Source organism: Macadamia integrifolia, chromosome 11, assembly GCF_013358625.1.
Source record: "Macadamia integrifolia cultivar HAES 741 chromosome 11, SCU_Mint_v3, whole genome shotgun sequence".
Taxonomy (NCBI): Eukaryota; Viridiplantae; Streptophyta; class Magnoliopsida; order Proteales; family Proteaceae; genus Macadamia; species Macadamia integrifolia.
Window position 1 is genome coordinate 25908048 of NC_056567.1, and position 22468 is coordinate 25930515.

The 22468-nt window shown below is 38.6% G+C and overlaps 1 protein-coding gene across 8 annotated transcripts in view; it reads right to left on the minus strand.

The window, feature by feature from the left end:
• LOC122093922 (DEAD-box ATP-dependent RNA helicase 1) overlaps nucleotides 1-21676 on the minus strand; it is a 58289-nt gene extending 36613 nt beyond the window's left edge. For 3 of the 8 annotated variants that reach the window (XR_006144600.1, XM_042664472.1, XM_042664475.1), the window contains exons 1-4: nucleotides 21586-21671; nucleotides 21032-21105; nucleotides 10978-11127; nucleotides 7538-7772 (exon numbers count right to left, since the gene is read on the minus strand). Coding sequence is in view for 7 of the 8 variants with exons in the window: in XM_042664472.1 (XP_042520406.1) it covers nucleotides 7538-7772; nucleotides 10978-11087 (345 nt within the window). In the remaining variant the exon portion in view is untranslated. Of the gene's footprint in view, nucleotides 1-7537; nucleotides 7773-10977; nucleotides 11128-21031; nucleotides 21109-21320; nucleotides 21401-21585 lie in introns of those variants that run through there. The other 5 variants (XM_042664476.1, XM_042664474.1, XM_042664479.1 and 2 more) reach the window with 5 other exon arrangements.
• Nucleotides 21677-22468: the final 792 nt, after the last annotated feature.

Consider the following 22468-nt stretch of genomic DNA (forward strand, 5'->3'; position numbering starts at 1 on the left):
TCAACAATTGCAATTGCATTCTTCTCAAAGAAATATCCCCCCGAAGAGGAATTCCACAGAGAGACAATCATCACTAATTTCTCCCGAGGGTATGGTCCCTTCCCACTCAAACAGGTTCTTCTATTGAAGAGGTTCTCCTATGTGAGGACGTGAGGTGGGGCATACATAAGAGCAGAACTGATGCAGCTCAAAAATATATAGAAGAGTTTTATTGCCAAAATAAGAAATCAAGTACAAGATAACAGTTGGAACTAAAGAGTTATTAAAAAGCAATAAAGAGGGAAGACCTACCAACCAAAGCACCAGATGAAGCTTATGTATGTCCACTTTCCTCAAACATAACGTAAAAACAAACACAATAGTAAAGGGATAATACTCAAACCAAGTGGGGAGTATACATTCAGCCCAAATCACAGCCCCAACTCCTAACACACAAGAAAAAAACCCAGCAAGGGAAACAGGCACCAAATTGGAAGAAACATCACTCAAACACACCCTTCAAGAGGTATCATCATTTGATAACAACTCATAGAATCTATATGAGGCAATCTGGCAATCTGCAACCATTGCATAGTTGGAAACATCATACATTGCGATCCAAATGCAACAAAAAGAGAGAAAATCAATACTGGTTGTACCTGGCAGTCCATAAAAAAGTGACTTGTGTTCTAACATCTCTTTTCTTCAATGAGGGACGCCATATGGAGCATGAGGAGGACCCTCGCCCCTCGAGCGATTCAAATGGGCAAGGTTTCAGCCCCAACCAGTGCTGAGAGAAAGAGAATATGCCACAGGCTGGTGGTAACCCTAAATAGGGCTGGTGACACTTTGAGATGGGATGAAATCGATGTGAGCTTCAAGGAAGCTCATACCAACACACAAGACATTGTAATAGACTTTCATGCTTATTCAATTGATTCACATAGTAATCTCTTCCTTGGAACCCTGTTACGTGCGTGGAAGGGAAGGAGAAAAGATTGGAAGAAATTAAAAGAAAATAAGATAAAGTATAAGAATTTGGAGAGTAAACAGGGAAAAGGGGTGGCTTCATGGACGAAGCTTGACATCTGGCTTATAGAGGAAGCCTACCTTTAACTCAAAAGAGTTCAATTGGATTCCAAAGTCTAATCTTCTATTAAAACCCTTGCTAATTTATAGTACGTCCTCACGATTACATACTTCACCCACGTTGGCCGTAGAGCCACGACACTCCCCATTACATCCCAATAAAACACTAACTTCCTATCCCCACAAACACTTATGATAATGGACACCCAACAATTAAATAAATCAAAGGTGGTTTGACCACATGAATGCTCACGTAGCACTTGAGAGTTGGCTGGCCCCACACCCATGTGGCATCTCCACTTCATCACCTAACTAAACCCGTTGTGCCTGGGGTTCCCAAGAAAGGAAATGAAGAAAGAAATTTGTGATACAACTCTCAAACCATGAAGCTCTGATACCAAGTTGGAATTTAAGAGTTATGATGAAGCAATAAAGAGAGAAGAAGAAGATGGTGGAGACAAGAGGAAGTAAAGAAAGAAAGTCGGTGGAACTCAAGGAAGAATGATCAACTCCTTCACCCCTATATTGATTCACTTGACCAAATGTGTAGGAAAACTATATCCATGCCCCCATGTCCATATAACATAGACAAGGGAGGTAAAAAAAAAAGTAATAGTAAAAAAGTAAAAAAACACATTAACACGTTACAACATATTATAACTTAATAGGCATGTGCCTAAAGTGCCCTTATTAACTCTTAACAATAACAAGGATCAAAGAGGGGCCCTTAACACCCAAAGAAGACCACTTAACTTTGGGGTCACTTGGGGACTCACTCAATCACATGAGGACCTCAAACTCAATGGGGACTCAGTCACCATAAGAGGGTAAATCGGAATCAAATTCTTCTCCTCCCTGTTTTTCTATACTTCACAATACAATTATATATAGGGGACGGGAGAAGTAGCCGTTGAAAAGAGCCCTTGAAATATAGCCCTTGAAATAGCGCCATTGGAAACTAATAACTAGTGACATTATGGCCTCGTAAGGAACCCTGATCGTATAGACAACAGAACATCACATGTACATTGCCCACCAATAGTTTGCCGCATCACAAATCTGGCGACTTAAAAACAACAACAAACTAAGCCTTATCCCTACTTAATGGGGTCAGCTACAAGGATCCAAACAAAACAAAGTAGGGAAAACTGATGTCCAAACAAAAAAAGGGGGGGGGGAGGAAGAGATGAAGAAATGAGGGATCAGAAATGAGACGGGAAATGAAAAATGAAAGTAAGAGGAAAGAGGCACAGCCCAGCAAGTCAGGAAATAGGCACATCCCAACAAGTCTGGCGAGTTTTCCTACTATAGAGGCATCAATATAAACCTCCTAAATGGATATTTCAATGCTGAAATGCAGTCTATATCAGGATGAAAACCAAAAATCCTTAACTTACAAAATGATGAGAATATTAACCTTTTGGCCCCCTGCCCATAGTTTTTAAGGCGGTAAGGCAACGGAGGCGTTTGAGGGTCTTTCGGAATGCCTTAGCGATAAGGCGGGCATAAAGCGTCGCCTTATCGACTAAAGCGTTCCTGTGTAATTTTTTTATGAAATCAATCTATGTGACTCAAATCTTAGTTGAATCCTATTACTCATATGTTAAATAAATATTAAAGGTTCATATTCATACCAATGTAAGATATTCATCAAGAAAACAAATCAATAAAGTGAATAAACTAAGTACATCTTCATCAATCATCAATCATCAATCATCAATCATATGAACATATAATATAAATACATAATTATGAAACAAAATTATAAATATAAATAAAAGAAGACATAAAAAATATAAGTATTTATTAAACTTACCTCTATGATGCCAAAATGAGTGCCTTACGCCCTTAGGTCATCCATTATATTTCTACTCCTGTCAAAGAAGAATGAAGCTCACCGTTGCCGGAACAAAATGGTCACCTGGATTAGTGGTTCTTCCTTGTTCCTTGATTCCTTCTCAAAGCCCTTTCTTAAAACCCTTGACAAAATCCAAACCCTATTTGTGAATCGTGTTTTTGTTTTGTTTGTTTTGGTTATTTTTGGTGGAGTAAAGCTGATCCCATACATCTCAAGTGTTAACAAAACCATACATCTACCAATAAAAAATCTATATTTAGAATCTTCATCAAGTGATTTTAAAATATGTTTAAAAAAAAAAAAAAACTCCATAAGGCGTCACTTCACATAAGGCGGAGCACTGCCTTACCATCTCTAGACCGCATCAGCGCCAAGGCGTTACTAAGGCATCGCCTTACCAGCGCCTTAAAAACTATGCCCCTGCCTCTAATGGACTCAACAGAACAGGACAAAATTAAAAAAGAAAGAAAGAACCAAATAAACATCTTTCAAACCAACCAGTAATGCAAAAGCCATAGTACATCAATAGCGTAAGCATAGAGATCGTATCAAGTCTACTGGTAGGTGGCAGAAACGGAGTATCAAGCACAGAAAAAAGAGCACCAAAGATTGACATAAGACTAGATCACATAGGACCTAATCCCAAGCAGGATCTGAAATTCTGGCTTAATAGGGAGAAATTCGAGAACTCATAAACCGGGGCTCTGATGAGCCTACTCTTTGGATCGAATGGAGCTCTTGTATGCTCCAACAAACCCTCAAAGTCTGGTCAATTTCTGATGACCAAGCTGGGAGATATGTTGGTTGCAAGAAAAAGGAAACATTTTGCAACTTTCGATATCTTGAGATTGCAGCCTCCGATGAACCTCAAATCTGAAGCAAAGGTTTCCTGTGTGATGCCAAACTATCTTCAAAAGTTGAGCCTCAACTGACGGCTGGTTGGGAATTCATACTCAAGGAATGAAAAAGGAAACTTTATGGAGATCTGCAATAGCAGGTTATAGGCTTGAATGGCCTCTAAACTCTGATCGAGCTCCCCTCTTGATGCACCTGAACAACCCTCAAAAAAAGGGCCTGAAACTGATATCCTGGATGGAAGATAGGAGGATTCGAATGGTACATCAAAAACCCTAACAGGTTTGGCTCGATTATAACTGCAAGACTGGCTTCTGATCTTCAATCTTGCTGATGTGTTTGCAAGTATAATAATGGTCTGACAGCACTCAAAAATAAAAGAAAACCAAAGAAGAAAAGGAATTCAACGGAAGGTTGAGAAAGGGGGAAGAAGGGATAGGTTTTTGGCATCTCACCTATGGCCTCTCAAACTGCATCTCACAGCAAAACAGCATAAGCCATCTTTCCATAAACAAATCTTCATTCTCTAAAATCGATTGCAGAAGCTCCTTATATATATATATATATATATATATATATATAGGAGTGAGTTCAGCTTTACAAATTAGAAAGTAACCAAACTAAAAACTAACATAGAAATAGAAACTAAGCTAAACCTTCCTAAAGTCAACTACTTGTTAACCAAGCAAATATAAATATAGAAACTACTAACTAGCCTAGTATCTCCAAACAAATATATTTAACTTGACAATCAAGACAAATATTACAAAGGGAAACAAAGTCCTAAACTACTTTGCTGAAATTGATGGCTACTGGACTCCTTCTTGAACCTTCTTTCTTCCACATTAAGAAAACAGTTGGATGGTCTTCTAGAAGCTCCACTTGAGGAAAAAACTACAGGGGCTACTGTTCATGTGAACAGTGTTTTCTGGTTTTGGGACTGGCTTGATGGGACCAAGGTGGGGGCTGGCTGGTCCAACATTGGACCTGGTTCGAAGGAACTAACAGGCCCCTTCTCTTACAGGCTTGATCAACATCAATGATGTTTAGCTCTCCCAATCACCCCTTCAGTTGGATTCCTCCATGAAAATTATCGTGTTGCCCTCATCTAGAATTCCAAATCAGAATTGGTGCTCAAAATATCAATCTGAATAGAATACAGCAACTCCTAGCGGGAGTAAAAGTTCTGCCCCTTTGGAAACAGTATCACTGTACTGTTTTCATCTCAACTTTTATCCTAGTCTATTTAGGATAATAACATGGAAGAATGAAAGAGCAGCCTCTATGATTTCTTCCATTGTCTCCATGCTCTTATTTCTTCCTCGTGAAATCAAGATGTTGAGATGGATGAGTAGTAAAAATAAAATAGACAAAATAAGGAATGAATAAATTTGAGCTGATTTTGGAGTAATTCGATACATGATAAGTTGCAAGAAAGTTGTTTGAGGTGGCATTGACATGTGCAATAGAGGCCTTTGAGTGCTTCAATACGGAGAAGTGATTCGAATAGATTAAAGGAGCTAAAAAGCCACAGGAAGGCCTAAAATGACCAGAAAAAGTGGTGAGAAAAGATGTGTAGTTTAGAACTAGTAGCAAGTATGGCTTTGAATAGAGCAGATGGGAGAAAAAGGATTAATGTAGCCGACCCCATTTAGTTGGGACTTGGGATAAGGCTGAACTGAGTTGTTGATCATTTCTCCTTCCTAACCTTAGGATAAACCGGTAACTAAATAGTAAATATTCAAAATGCCATGAAGGTATTAAAAGTCAAGGACTTCAAGGATACTCTACAAACTTGACATGAATGGAAGAGCCATATAATATGTATGTATGTATGTAATTCAATAAATAAAAAATATGGCGGGTCACTACAAATATGAGAAGGTATAGCCATATACGGTCCTTGAGGTTAAAAACTCTAAATTTCAAGATAAAATCTTGAAATGGCACGGAAAAAGGGACCTCTATTTTTCCAATGGACTTGATTTGCAAAGGCTAGCACCAGCAAAACCATGTACCAATCTCTATCCATTGTTCCTTCTTCTGCAAAAAGAAAATCCAACAGCACAGCCCTCAGCTGAAACTAGAGGTTAAAAAAATATACAAAGAGAAATCAGGACCTAAACACCATCTTAGCCTAACTAAACCTTGCATATCTAGGAGATCACCAAATTATTTCCAGTCCTTGACTTCCACTAGAATGAGCAGTACCCGATGATTATAGCAAACCTCCATGATCTATCCTCAGGAGAGTTAAACACGACCTATAGCAGTAGCAGAGTCCCCCTTAACTGATAGGTCAGTGAATACCCTACCCAAAAGCATATGCTCATTTTCCCTTTCTCTTACTCTTCATTCTGTCACCTCCTCTTCCTACTCTTCCCTTTTCCCCCTACCCTGCTCTTCTTCCTTTCTTTCTTTATTCTTCGACTTCCTTTTCTGCTTCCTCCTCCCATTTTCCTATCTGCCTTTCCTTTGTTAATCCTTCTTGCTGCCTCTCCCTGTTGTGATGGTGTATGAATGATGATGGCTGAATGTTGAAGATAGTAAGATAACGGCAAGCTAGAGTCCTACTAGTGCCCGCTGTATGAGTCTCACCCAAGCCCCCTATAGGAGTCTCACCTAAGCCCTTCTGAGTCACACAAGAAAAAACTCATATGGTACGCTTGAAAATCCGTTAGTTACCTTTGAGAGCAGCCAGGATTTGAATTAAATAGAAGTGGAAATCTTGAGTACAGCACAATAACATTAAAGAGAGACTTAAAATAATAGAATTCCAAAAACCCCTTTGGAATTTCCCATACATAAATAACAAATCGTAGACATTGCAATCTGCCCACAAGACATAGATAACTGATAATGAGAAGGTACTTAATGCTGCCTTGGAAGATGAGAAGGCATAAAAGAAACTACTAGAATATGGACTTTAACTAAACTAACGAAGTAAATCTCGTTTTCCTATTTTCTACCCATATTTTAGATCCATTAAAGTGGTTTATTACAAAGAAAACCTATAGGATCAAGGCCCAACCCCTACATAACCCAACCCAAGGCTTATTTCCAATAAAAAAAGTGCCCTTGAGATGACTTATCTGCATCAGAGTATAGGGTGATGGCTCACACAGTTTCTGAGTTGATGTGGTTAAAGTCTTTTCAAGAACTTGGTTATCCAATTGATAAGCCTATTGATATGTTGTGTGATAATCATGTTGCTATCTATATTGCAAGTAATCTGGTGTTTCATGAGCGGACCAAGCATATTGAAGTTGACTTCCCATTGTTGTGCGAGATGTTGTGATAAGAAAGTTAGTTTCCACTCCCTTTGATTTATTTCATTGCTTGGGGCCAACATAATATTTAGAAAGAAACAAACAACTGAGTACCACACTGGGATAAGACTATAAATAGGCTTGGTGACAAAAAACTTCCATTTCTGTCTTGACACATTAAAGTTAAATTACAAGTCCTTAAGAAAGAACCAATCATCAATTGATAAATTGACAAATAAGACATGAGTTTCACTATATCTATTCAGAATGCAAAGTCTAGAAGCATGGCCAACACTTAATACTATCCAAAACAAGAAAACGTGGTTCTGGTTATTGAGCAAATCTTTACAGGACTAAACATGACAAAGAAAAAAGATGTAAATAAATTGGATATAAACCAATATCTTAAAAAACAATTCATCAATCCCACAAAAAGGAAAAGGAAAAAAAAAAAAAACAAAAAGAAGAGAAAAGCTTTAATAAACACCTGCAATGCCAAATCACGAGTAGGCAGCACCACTAAAGCACGTAAACACTTAATGGTACGAGTTGAAAGCATTTGGACTATAGGCAAAGCATAAGCCAGAGTTTTCCCACTTCCCGTTGGTGAATTTATACAAAGGTCGCGCTCAAAAGAACCTGGTCCAATAGTCTCTTGCCAAACAGCTACTTGTACTGGAAAGAGTGAATTAACACCCATTTTCTGCAAAGCCTCCTCCAATCTGAACCAGTACATGGACAATTATACATCAAAACAATGATTAAAATCAACATAGACAATTTATAAACTTCTGAGACTCCGAGAAAGGGAAGGAAAGGAAGATCATGGCATCCCCTTAAATCATGATTATTATCAAGAAAATAACAATAAATAAGTAGAATTAAACGTGAGAAACTAATAGGAGTCATCGTTATGTCTGTGAGGCTGACTGGTGTAACCAACAAATGACACTCTAGTGAATCGGTGATGCGGTTAGGATGACTACAAGGCCTAATGAAGAATCCTTTAGAAACACTATATCATGATAACAAGTCCAAGGCAGATAGCACAACTGTTTTTAACGAGACTTAAATTATTTTTTTTTCCTGGAAAAAAGAACTAATTCAAGAGCAAGATCAGATGTGCAATGTAATTTAATCCCAAAATCAGGGTCTTTGATTTGTAATCTAGTCGGAATTTGTTTGCAGGGACCAATACTTAGAATTATAGGGAGTAGTGTTAGTTTTGTTTTCTTAGTAGTTTACTTAGACAAGGTCTGTCCAACTCTCAAGTTGTGGGCTATAAGTGCTAGTCTAAAAGTCCTAAAGTTACAAGGTTAAGGTTAGCTTCCTTCCCAGAATCCTTATTAGATAGGCAATGGAAACTAATTAGTTTCTATGAATATGTAACCACCCCCTATGAAGGATTTTGGAATGGATTTGACTAGAATTGTTAGTTGTTAAGCTGGCTAGTTTTCTCTCTCCCTCTTACGATTTGGGAGTCTTTACTCTCCTCTTTCTGTAAATTCAATTTCTCCCTTATTTCTTTTATATATTCCTAATTTCAGTCCCATCTTCTCTCTCTTATAACCACCAAAGCTTGTTTCTTCCCCCTCCACCTTCCTTCCATCAAAAGCTAAATTCCTGATCCTAAATCCTAGGATTCTTTTTCCCAAATTTATCTCCTCCATAACACACTTTGATCACCCCTCCTCCCAATTGCTTTCTTCAATTTCCATTATTTGGATTGTCGAATTCCAGATTTTCTTCTGCGAAATACTTACCGAGGTATAGACATTTTCCTTGAAAATCTGAATGACATCTAGATTCAGACTTGGCCCTTCCTCCCATTATTAAGTAAGCCCACCACTTACATATCCATTAATCGATTGGCATCAGTTTAGTATCAGAGCAAAACCTAAAGATTTTCACCATGGAATATCAACAAATCCCTCTCTATCGTAGCAAGTTTTGATAACATGGACAGTATATTAAAAGGGATGAATACTATATATGAGAGTTACAAGGCCTTTAACGCAAAAACTGTAGAGCAAGAAGATCGAGTTCTTGAAGATCAGAAGCAAGATCCGATGAAGGAAAACAGTCTGACAATCAAGAGAAAGGCCACAACCGAGATTGAAGTTGAGCATTGATCGATGATCCAATCGAAGATGAATAGCCTGCTGTGGAAAATTATGTTAAAGAGGAAATTGAGATCATCCATGTGGAGATCGAATATGCGAAATTTATTCTTCCCCAATAGATCTCCAACGACTCGAGAATCTAACAGTCGTTGATTTCATTCAAGTTTGCACAAAGTGTTGATCAACACCAAAACAAAGCAGAAAGTTGTAAGTGCTGATCGTGTGGCGAAGATTATCACCCACTTCAAGACTCAAGGACAATTCTTTTCCAACCATGAAGAATAATGTAGGCACAAAATCAGTTGTGTTTGATGTGGTTTTCTCAAAATCAAGGACTTGGATTTGTATTTGTTAACTGAGAGTATTGTAATACTATTAGTAGTTTAGTTTTGCATTTGCTTGTGCGGTCCAATAGTTAGACATGCAAGGGAGTGGTATTAGTTTTCTTTTGTTAATAGTTTAGAATCTCCAAGTCATGGGCTCTAGGCATGTTAGTCTTAGAATCCTAATATTTTTTACGGTCATTATTAGATAGGTAAATAGGATTCTCTTTTATTTCTTTTTTATAAACATTTAACCACCCCTCCTACAAAGGATTTTTGGAATGGATTTGATTTGCAATACTTAGTTGATAAACTGCCTAACTGGCTAGTTTTCTCTCTCCCCCTCCTATTTTCTCTCTCTCCTCTTTCAGCAATTTATCCCCCTCCACCTTCCTTCCAGGGAAATTTAATTTCCTGATTCTACATATGATTTTACACACACATCCGCTGGCATTTATACAAGCAAATAAGCACTATATATACAAATAAAATTGCAAAAAATTATCACAAACCTCCACAAGTGTACCACTAAATGGATAACACCCAACAGAGTTGTGAACTGGATCAGATCATTTTTAACCACCCTATCTGTAGACTTTTTGTCTGTAAAAATTCGGTGAATCATCAACAATCCAACTAGCAGATAAAATCCAAATGGTTGGAATCATCTAATTGTATTAATTAATGCCCAAATATGTCCCCTACGTAAAGAGCTATTCATTCTTGACTAGTGCCAAAATCAGCATGCATCTTTAAGTTAAATGAAAGAATGCATAGTTATGAAATTCGAAAGGAGGAAAATTAGTATGAAACATTATCAAAAAGCAAAATTAAGATGAAATCCACAGAAGAAAAACCACATTGCAGGAAGATGGAAATTGGATATTACTGGTGCCAAGAAATTAAAATCTTTTTTCAACATCTTAAGATGAATAGATGTTTTAACACAGATGACAGTTAAGTATCAAAATCAACATGTAAAATAACCATAGGAGTTAGGATACTCTTAACAAATCAATTTTCATTATCAGAATAGAAGCTAATGGGCTGCAATGGGTGAACTGCAATTTGCTAAAGGGTATCTGATTCAACCAGAACAAGGGGCTTATAGCCATATGTCAACTGGTAATACTGTGACATGCATACTAAAAATGACTCTAAAGAATATGGTGCTTAGAGTGTATTCAATGCGGGGTGGAGGGGGAAAGAGTCCCAAGAAGCACCAAATAATAGAAAAAATCATTATGCATGAATGCAAAAAAGTGTCCCTTCAAACATAAATAAGCTCAATTAGATGACTAACTGCAAAAACAGAGATGGGTATCTAGGAGAAAACAATACACAAGGAGCATCAGATAATGCAAGTTTCAATAATAAAAAGAATACGAAAAAGAAGAATCAAACCAGTTTAAGGGCTTGTCTACCAGAAGAACTGGGGGGCAGGGTGGAAGAGCAGTACAATAGATAAATGGAAAAATTACCTGGGGTCCAGACATGGAAGGAGCGTCAGAGGACACTCTTCGAAGACACTGACATCAATAGGGTTTCTCATCCATGGCAAAACTGGCACCTTGTCCTGCTTGGAGTCCATTCTCTTCAAAAACCAAGTGATACAAACTGCTCACGGCTGTCTGTAACAAAAGGGTTCCACTATAAAACATATGCTGCAGTTTTTTTCAAGCTGTTTTTAAAGTTGTAAAATTCATTGCAGTAGCTATTTTGGCATATTTCCCAAAATCAAATGGTCTGGCACTTCACTAGTTATGGTTTTAATAGTTCAAAGAAATATTTCAATAATGCAAATATTTATAAAATACCAGGATGAGTATGTGGCTGTGCAGCAGCCGGAAGGCCTTTCAGCTTCCTGGCTTTTCTGCTATGGGACAGTCCGAAAATTGTGTATGTGGATATATAGTGACACAGTGTAAGACCAGCTACATAAGAGAAGGAGCCAACCCAACAAGCCCACATCTAGCTGTTTTAACAGCCTTTAAACAGCCCCACAATGGATCCTTATGTTCTTTACTTTTCAGCCTGTTTGGGCCATGTGTGTTAAGTCACTTGAGCCCATATCAGGCCCATTTATTGAAGTTACAACTTAAGCCCAAGTTCTGTCGACCAGCAGCCCTTAAAGGAGATATTTAGACATATTTGTGGGACCATGTGGACAGGAGGCATGGGAAAGATGGAAGTGCCAAGATCTTTGAGTTTCTATTTCCATTTATGGCTACTTAGTTATTAGCTAGGATAAGTAGGAGTTTTTATTTCCATACTTTCTATTTCCCTTGTTACGTTTCTTTTGTTAAACTTTCTTGGAAGCCAAGCTACTCCCCACGCAAGATGGAGTTTTTATTCTCATTATAAATAAAGAGAAGGGCTCTTGACACCACGGTATTTGAGTTTTGGAAAGAAATGTCTTCTTCAACGGAGAATCCATTCTTGTGGTGAAGCAAGAGCAACCCCATGTGGTGAATCCTAATGTGGGTGGTGATGAAGCCTCCCATAGACCTTGGTGATGAAGCCATGTCATATGCACCTTTCCCCCTTTCTTCTTCTTCTATATTCTCTTTCTATTTCTATTTCTTCCTACTACTCTGTTGGATTTCCAGCAAGAAAATACCCCCTAACCATGGTCTGTTCCAGGGTGTTTCTCACCTTTTGTTTAGATCTTATTTATTATCTCTAAGCTACCATAACAATTTCTGCAGGATTCTAAAAGTTCTAGTTACCCATAGTTCTGTCACTCCAAGTTTTCTTCTTGTTTCAATTGACCTCTTGTCAGTCCACAATTCTAATAGTCATATTTGATATCCAATCTGCTTCTCCGATTGTCCTGCCCATCGTATGTTCACTGATGTCCGTTGTATGCAGTTTTTTGGTAGGTACTGCTTTCTGTCAACTTCTATTTTGTCTGCAGGGAGTTAAGCTTCTATTTTGGACAATCCAGCCCTAGCATTGATCCCTCCTTTTACTATATTGCTCCTCCCTGTTAGTACTTTAAGTGCCTATAATTTGATGTTCATCAGACCTGCTGATTGGAAGTTACATCAGCTTTTATCAGTTGCTAATTTCTGGTGAATGCCAAGTTTCTACTTTCTTACCTGTCATTACAGCAGATCCCACGCTTGGATTTGTTTTGATTTTTGGAGGGGGTTTATCACCCTAGTAACAGGATTGATCCAAATTTCAGCTCCATCTGACCATTGAATTTTGTTTTATTTGATTTTCCTATTCTGACATAGTGTGATTTGACTGGAATCACTGTGTTTCTGTCCTGTGGGTGTGTTCTATTAAAACTATGTCAGGGGCTACCAAGCAAGCAGCAAGGAACGGGCTGTCTCACTCACTCAAGGAACGGGAAGAGCCTTATAAATGAGAAATAGAAGTGATAAGCTAAGCAGGAAGGCGGACTAGGCCAGTAGCACTTGATGAGCTCAGAACAAAGACAGAGCATTTGAAGGAGAATGCTAACAAGGGCAACTGAGACCAGGAAATAAGGCATCCTACCCTAGAACACTTCACACAGCCTGCATCATTATATAATTGTGGGATGATTTCAATCCAGCATAACATCTCCAGTCCACATGCCAGAATATTGCAAAATGAATTTCTTTGAAAGAAAAGCTTTTGAAAAAAAAAAAGGGGAGAAGGTGGGGGGACCAATGTCACCATCCAGGGGTGCCTAAAAATCTCTTCAGGTGATCAAGAGGGCCCTCTTTTCAGTAGATGATATTAGGATAAAGGTCTTATCGCAATGCATCTTTTCTCTGGCTTTTTCTTCAAAATCGAATTTTGGTGATCCCCCGTCTATTAAACAGTCAGAATGACCAAATGACCAGTCCACATAGCACAAAACATATTTCAGTTCCGTTTAAAAAAAAAAAAAAAAAAAAAAAAAACCCGAAATGAAATGGTGATGTAAGGTTATTCACCTAGGCAAACAACCACAATAATTATACAAGCTCCATCCCAAACTCAGATTAAGGTTTCAGATCCGAACTATAATGAAAATTAATCAGATTTTGAAAAATAGGCTGAAATAGAGAAAAATTAAGAGCTCACAATTCATAGCTCAGATGAACCTGAAATTTTACTTAAATGTGGCCAATAATATCTCCAAATTCGGTTGAATTTCTCCAAGTAGTTAGGAAACCATTCACTTTCCAAAGAAGAACACAGATTAGGATTTTCTAGAATTAGGAGAAAACTTGTTGTGATCAATACAAGCCTCTAAAGGCCGCAACCTGCTGGTCAAAGGTGTCCCCTAGGGAGGCCAATAGGTGCCCAAAAGTTCAACAGATGTGGAGATCTGATAGTTCTTGATTTAGGATCAAAATGGTAAAACTCTGAATCTGCTCCAAGAATTAGTTATAACAACTTCTGTTGGGGCCTTCCTCTTGGTCGAGTGACTCCTTTGGGGTGCTGGAGTTAATCTGGTCAAGGGTTGGGGAGACCTGACTGCTTGATTCCTGCCCAGAAACACCACCAAAACAGAATTTGGCGGGCTATTTGTGTCTTCTGGTCTTCCACAGCAGCACCTATGATTGGTTGGTGATCTTTGTAACAAATTCTTTAACTACCGAGTGACTGACTAACAGAAAGAACAAAGAAGAAACAGAAAGAGAGAAGGGAGTATCAATTGGAGAACAATGGGGGATAGGAAGGGTTTCTTAGCCAAGGGTATCACACCCATAGGTCTCTCACCTCACTGTTTCTCACAGTCTCTCATTGCACAAAGAAAATAACTTCACTGATTAATCTCTCAGCATTACAATCGATGGAGGCTGTATAAATAGCCTTATAAACTGATTTCAGAAAAAAAGGAAACTCTAAAATAGGAAACTTTCTAACTGAAATCAAATCCTAAGACTTGGAGACTAAGAAACTGAAAACTAACTTCCTGTTAACAAGTAAAGGAACCAAAATAAGAAACCAACATTTACAAACAACAAAACTGACTTGCTTCTCAAGAAAAGACAAAAAGGGAAACAAATCCTAGGAACTAATCTTCGCTGAAATCGATGGGCAGATAGAATTCTTCTAAAGTCTTCTTCTTTCCAAATCTGGTAGGACAGTTGTTAAACCTCAAGAACTTCATTAACACAGAATCTGGAGGAGAAATATACTGCTCGATGGAGAGGACTGCCATGCTGTGCTGGATCGATGGACCAAGAAAAGAAATCTGGTTCGATGGATAATCTGGAATCTGGAATCTGGATCAAAGAAAACCAGAATGGAATGGAACCCAAGAGGCTGGTTCGAATGTTTTTCTTACCCACATCAAATGGTAGTGAAGTAGATCCGAGGGAGTCGGATCGCTTAGGGCCCACAATAATGACCAAATAACTCAACCCAAAAAATTGAATGGCAGAATTGTAAATAGGGCTTCAACTAGATGGCAAAATTGTAATTAAACTCAAGTACAATGGTTAAAAGGTATTCTTGTAATTTCAGAAACAAGCTGGGCCTTAGAAATAATTATATGGCAGCTGGGTAGTTCTAGAACTAAAAACTTTAATATAAGGGCTTATTCTGAATTACAATAGAATTGGGGAATATTAGAACATAATTTTGAGGAAAGGGGGGTTTTCTGTAATTAAAGTAGTTTGTCCTTACTTATAATTTCAAAACTCTTGCCTTCTTCAAGACTTCAACCTTTAGACTACGAAATAAACTTGAAGCCAGCAGTAACGGAACTTCTCAAATCGATCGAGCACCTCAACCAAGACCACAAATCGCACGAGAAACTTAGGGGAACCTTGTATTCCCTAACTGTATCAAATTCCACCAATAGATGGACTAGAGATCTAAAGAATCAAAGCAAACAGATTCTGAAAGTTGTATCTGCCGTTAGAACTGAAATCAATCCTGAACTCAGTCTCGTAACCCACTGCACCGATAGACTTTGGAGGTAATTTTCTGGGGTTAGGGTCGCCTTCAGGGTAGCAGCCTTCGACCCAAGTATTAGAGTTAATCCACTAGACGTTAGCTTCACCGAAGCTTTCTTCTGAACCTGCTATTGTTGCCCAGAACAGGGGCTAGGAGGGAAAAACCAGAAAATAGCGAAGAAGAAGAAGAAGAAATAATGGGAAGTAAGAATGGAAAAGAGGAAAAAGAGAATCAGAGAAGAGAACTTCAAAGAAGGAGAACAAGAGATAAGCAGCCCACGGCAGCCATAATTTCATCCAAAATATAATTTCAGTTTCATTCAAATCTGAAAAACTGAGTTCTTTACAAGGCTATTTAAAGAAAAATAATGACATAATTTTGGAAGCTAATTAAAAATGGAAACTAAACCTAGATAGCAACTAAAATAAAAATCAAATCTAAATAAAAAACTGCTAATCTAATCTCAAACCAATAAAGGAAGGAAAATAAAAATCAAGTCAAAAGATAGTTCCCTAAATCCATCGCCAAGTTGCATCAGGTAGTCGACATGCAAGGGGCCACTGCCTAGAGAAATGGTAAAAGGTCCAGGCTGCCAAGGCAGCCACTCAACACTTTGCAAAACAAGCCAAAAGTTAGTACTAACTCCAAACTCACCCCTCCTAGGACCCTGCTTACAACACAGGTTTCTGGCCTTTTTTTAGTTCTTTCAAGGAATTCAGATTTCGGTGAAATTTCGAACATTGACCACATGTAAAAGCAAGATTTCATCAAAATTTTGGGTTTTCACCCTCGTTGGCCCAAGAGGTCCAAAATACAAGAAAACCTCAATTTTTTTACTGCTGAATGAAGGCTTCATGATCAACTGTGGAGAATCCACTTCAACATTTGGGTGGATATGAAGCATCATGTAGCCAAATTTCCCCAAGTTTCAGATTTCCACCCATTGGGCTGTATGATTCACTTGAGAGATTCTTCATGCAGAAGATGACATGGCCGTCATATGTCATAGGATCCGAAACCAAATTACCACTTTGGGGGTTTTTTTCTTTTACCCAAATCTAATGATTCAGATGTGCAATTATGCTTAAATAGTCACTCTCTAAATTTTCAGGGAAAATATCCACTTTTTAGTCATTGAAATGGCCATTTCTGTATTTTCACCAAATACACCAAATTTTGGTGGGATTTCGGCCATATCACCAAAACATTTTAGTTTCATCAAGGACCAAAATTTTTAACCTTGGCACAAAATGGACCAGCCAAGCAGAATCCCTACCAGGTTTCTGTTTCTTTCAAATGTATAGATATTAATATATAGAACATGGAAGAAATATGCCGAAACAAAGCAGTCAAAAATACAGCACAACATTTACAACATAAAAATCTATAGCACAATAAAATTGTCAAAATAAAAATCTATAGCACAACATCAACTCAAAGATACCATATCCAATTGAAGCGTAATTATTCACAAAATAAAATCAGGCAGAAAAAGAACAGCCATCAGAACAAACAAGATCATTAAAATTCAATATGAAGATAGCATAAGATCCCTAAAACAGACACTGATTTTCACATAACAATGTATATCCTTTCTTGTTTCAGAAAAAATAAATAAATAAAAATTCAAAGAGAGCATATTAGCGTCTTCTTTAACAGTGCTACATTTTTTATCCAAAAAAAAAACAATGCTTCATTTTCACATCAACAAATCCAACCCAAAGACAGTCAGCCTATTAGATCTTCATTTCCAAACATGGACAATGCATTTCACAAAATTCCCTTTTAGTCAGAAACACACTTTTTTTTTTCTCGGGTGAATACACACAGAGTTACAAACACGCACACAAACAAAGATCCAAAGACACAGGATGTGGGCCGGGGGCCTTTCCTGAACTCCTAATTCCTGAAGGTATTGAATGGATGGTTCAGGAAGGAGGCAATCAGGCAATGAATGGTTGATTCAAGAACTTGATAACATCTAACAGACCCCTAAAATTAACAAACAAAAATGAATAGGGTCAGATTTTCATTCGAGAATCAAGCACCCAAAAAAATCAAACAAAAGCTAGAACAGTGAGAGGATTGGGCATTAACATTGGAATTAGCAGAAAGAAAAACCACAGGGGCAGTGAACAGGGGCAAAGACTTGCAAAGTAACAAAAAAAATATATTTACAGAGACAGCTTAGTTGCAGGAAGTGGGGCAGTGAACAAGGTCCCAGAAGAGGGGAGGGGCAGAGGCTTTACTCAATGGAGAGCGTCTGAAGAAGAGAAAGGGTCAGGTTACTCCCGCAACAACAATACAAATTTGTGGGACCAAACGTCTTTCTGCTCCTATTCCAGTCAGAGAGTGTTATCAAACCAGCGTTTTAACAACAGAGGAAACAGTGAGAGAATCGGTCCCTGCCGATTCCGATTCAGGTCGTATAAGAATCAGGCATTTATTCTGAATAACCACCAATTCAAGGGAAGCTCTCGGCGTGAATATTTTGATTTGAAAAAGGCAGAAATCAAAATCGATCAAGACCGATTCCAGAGCAAGTCATCCGATTGACTGATTTTTTAAACACTGTATCAAGCACAGCCCTTACTATTTCTACCCGAGGCGGAGGAGCATTTCTGCGAGATAATAATGTAACATTCCTACCAGAAAACAAAAAATGTGTAACATAGCACTTTTGACATTTTCATAAGTCATTATAATATAGGACAGTTTTCTCATTTTCTGTTTGAGAGCTCTCCTGAGCCACAGATACAGGGGTATGAAATGATCACCCCTGCCCTCCTGGGGGTGTGCTCTCAGACAGAAAACACCTACCCTATAATATGATATATGGGAAAGGTTTTCTGTGCCAACGGGGTACAATGGAACATGTCCAATGCCCTCACCTTATAAACCATTAGATTCTCCCTTTTGCATCTCATGCTTTTCAAAGGGTAAATAGTTACAACCCCACTCTCTACACTGCCGCTGCACTTTCTCTTTCTCTTCCCTTTCTCTCTCTGTCGCTCGATGTTGCAACCCACCGCCAATATGACCCTAACTTTGCCAAATTAATTGTTGGAAATTCTAAACCCCAAAACATAGATGGCTGTCGGCCTCGAGTCCTCAAAATCTTCGAGTATTCAATTGATCTCAGTGACACCCTGATAATCGATCAAAATGGCTCGGGCAGCAGTCGCTCATGTGGGAGTCCAGGGCTAGACCAATTACCTGGTCAATTCATCCCCATCTAACCAATGGTCATCATGAACAAATAAGTATGCGGCTGAACCAACATTTTCTCTTCATTTCTTATAGTAGAAAAAGAACACTACCCAGAAAGACAAACACAACAGCGAAATGACAATCACACCCCAAGTTGAATGAATCAGCACACACTCCCATTGGCCCGCGCTAGCATAGGAGCCAAGTGACCAAGTAGCATTCTCTCTCCCTTCATTATTATCTAGTATGGGAGAAAGAAAGCTACCCATCTGCATTCCCCACTCCCACACAGCCCCTGGTTTCAAGTGCTGTGAAAGACGCTCTCCCCCCCCTAAAACTATGTGTTGTGTCTGGGCGTGGGGAACGCGGACAAGCCGGTAAGGGCCTCAATTGGTTGTAGTGAAGTCTTGAGATTGAAAATCACCAAGTAGGGTGTTTCTCTCAAAGCACGAAATCATGAACTTACATTGATTAAAAAAAGGCAAAAGTGCAAACTTGAAATTTGAACTCGGAATCGACAAAGGGCAAAGAAAAAGGCTGGACGTTTCCACTTCAAGGGTGCATAGCTGGGATAGTACGAGCCCGTCACCTGTTTGGAACAGTATTTGGCTGCGTCAAACTCTATCGAAAGTCAAAAGCAATTGGGTTGGCTTAATGTCAAGTTCCTATAGACCCCCAGTGTCAACGTTGTGGCCTAGTAGAAGAATATCTAGCTCATATCTTGCTGACATGCCCTTTTGCCCAGTCAATTTGGTTTGGTAGTGTGCTTTCTCATTGGATATCGGACCCGGATATTTCAATTCAATCTTTAATTCAAGAATGGCGTCAATCTGATCAATATGGGAGGAAAATCAGCAGGGAATTGAATGCATTGGTCTCAGTAGCTTCATTGTTTGGCATCTTTGGTGTATTCATAATGACATTGTGTTTGGTACCAAGACATGGACCCCAATGGAAGTAGTCCAAGCTTGAGCGAACTCAGACTTCTCCAAGCCTGACAACCTCCAAGACAAAATTCCTCCATTCAACCAATTGTGGAGGTCGATAATCCGGTTCTTTCCTGGTGTGCTCCTCCTCTGTCCTTTTATAAACTCAGCACTGATGCCTGTTGGAAAATGATCATCACAATGGGGGACCAGTGGTGACTATTCGAGACTCTCGTGGACAGCTATGCATTGCGTTGTCTAAGAAGACGAATTTTAGTTCTATTCTGATAGGCAAGGCAATGGTAATTAGAAGTGGATTGTTAGAGGTCGTCTCAAACAGTATTGAGAATTTATTGGTAGAATTTGACTCTAGAGAACTTGTCTTAATTCTGATGGCAGAAACATCTACGAAGTTTTTGGTTGCGCAAATCTGTTGGTGCATGTATTGATTCTGCACATAATTCCATAGAATGAGCTCCCGTGGAATTGTAATTCTGAAGGATTAACTGTTTGGTTACTCTAAGTCTGTTAGCTGGATTCATCTAGAATCTGCCTGAAAAATTGTTTAGTTACCCTGGATCTGTCTATTGGATCATCTAGATTCTGCCTGAAAAACTGTTTGATTCATCTCTCTCCTCAAATACATTTTTTTTCCTTTTCTTTTCTATTTATTTCTTGACAATCAAACTAAAAGCCTTCAAACCCAAAAATACTTCCAAATGAATTAGGGAAGGATATCCATTAAGCCCTTATATTTTCATCAACCTATCAATTTAAGGAACTAAAGTGACCAGATCATCAAAGGATGAAGTGTCTACCATTAAATCTCATTTGTTTGTATATTTATCTAGCCAACAAATCAATCTCTCTAAATGTAGAATCCATTTTAGCAAAAAGACCCCCATCCCTCTCATCAAAAAGTCAGCATAATTTTGGGTACTGAAGGATTTGGACATCCATCCAAAGTATCTGGGAACAAATCTTTTCATCCCTAAGATCAAAGAACCAGGGTCAAAAACATCATCCTAAAACAACAATCAATAACCTTATCCCAACAGGCCATCAAAAACATAAGTCCCCTAAGTCAAAAAATCACAAGTCCAATTGGATGTGCAGTATTCAGATTTCAGACACAAGCAGGTAGGACATACATCCTTCCAAACTCAGTACTCTGTTCCATTACACTTACATAAATAATTTCCTTGTTTTCCCCAACAAATTCACAAATGAGGTGAGGGGAATAATGAAGAGAAAGTGAGTATTATAAACATCATGAAGCAGTTGGGCTGAGATATCAATTCAAATTGTGGTTTGGAAATAAAAAACAATTAGGTAATTGTCACATTGTTAGAGTTCAAATCGGTGGAGTTTCTTATTCCAATTGAGTTTGGGGATCATTTGAGGGACGAAGATCATTCTTGTTAAGCAGATATACTATAACAAAGCTCTAATTATTTCAGTTACAATGTTCTAATATTTCTTAAACAAGAAGAATAAGATGAAATGTTACCCAATGAGCTAATTTTTCCTCAATATTAAACAAAGCTCAGCAATCCACAGTTCACCAAGGGAGAACGAAAATCGCTGCTAGCAAATTAAAAAAATAAAAATAAAAGGCCCATCAATCCTTGTCAAGTGAAAACGCCAACCTCATGCCATCGAGCAATTGCTGAAAAATCTACTACCAGATAAAAAATATAGAATAAAATATAAAAATGGAAAAAGAAAAAGACGTGAAAAGCATTCGAAAACCCCAGGCTTATTCCTCTTCAAATATCTGTTCTCAGAACCATATTTACCGAGTTTCATTGCCAACAAACCCCGGAACTATATGAAACTCTAGATTAGTCAAAGCTTCAACACTTACCAAGGCTCACGGTAACCCTACGAAAAACGTAGACAACGAGCGTGCGTGAGAGAGCGAGAGAGAGAGAGAGAGAGAGAGAGAGAGAGAGAGAGAGAGAGGGACAGAGCGAGCGAGGGCGAGAGAGAGCAGAGAGGGACAGAACAAGCGAGAGAGCGAAAGAGTGAGAGAGTGAGAGAGAGAGAGAGAGAAGAGCATACCTGTAGGCTCGAGCAGCAACAGGGACAAGGTTGTGCAACTTGAGACGATGCAGTCGCTAGTTCTTTTCGTGACATGCAATGAGGCCCGATAGTTTGGATTCTGGATGGAATCCAGGATATTTATATCAGGGGTAGAATCGGTAATTTTGAATGTAAGACCAAGTAACCTATATTACTCATCAATGTAAGACCCTGATCTGCCTCGTCCCAAATGAATGGAAAACCCGAATCGGTGGAGAACTACAGGCCAATTAGCCTATGCGGAGTTGCCTCCAAAATTATTTCAAAGCTTATGGTCACCCAGTTACAAGAGTATTATCTTCTACCAAAAACAGAAAAATCTTCTACCATTGATGCTTCCCAGTCAGCATTTGTTCCAGGCGATCCATTTCAGACAATGTATTCCTAGCTCTTGAAATGTATCACTATATTCGAAGCAAGAAAAAAGGGAAGAATTGTATCATGGCTCTCAAGCTGGATATCAAGAAAGCATATGACAGACTAGAAAGGGAGTTCATTGAGCAAGTGCTTCTCAGGTTGGGATTTCATGGTAATTGGGTTCAGATGGTTATGTCCTGCATCTAATCCATTAGCTTTAGCTTTCTTCTTAATGGCTCAATCAGCGGCTCTGTTAGGGATGTCAAGTGGTCGGGCTTAATCGGGCTCGACCATTATCTAGGGATGCACTGTGAATGCTCGTTTAGCTAAATGAGCTTAGTTAGGATGGGCATGGTACGGCTAATAATAGGGTTGATCGGTCTCGGGCTCTAATCGGGCTGCCATAAACGAGTTTCAATATAGACATATTTAACTTTAAACGGGCTTTAAATGGACCCTCTTTAAAATTGGTATCTTAAATTTGCTTGAAGGGAAATACCATTAA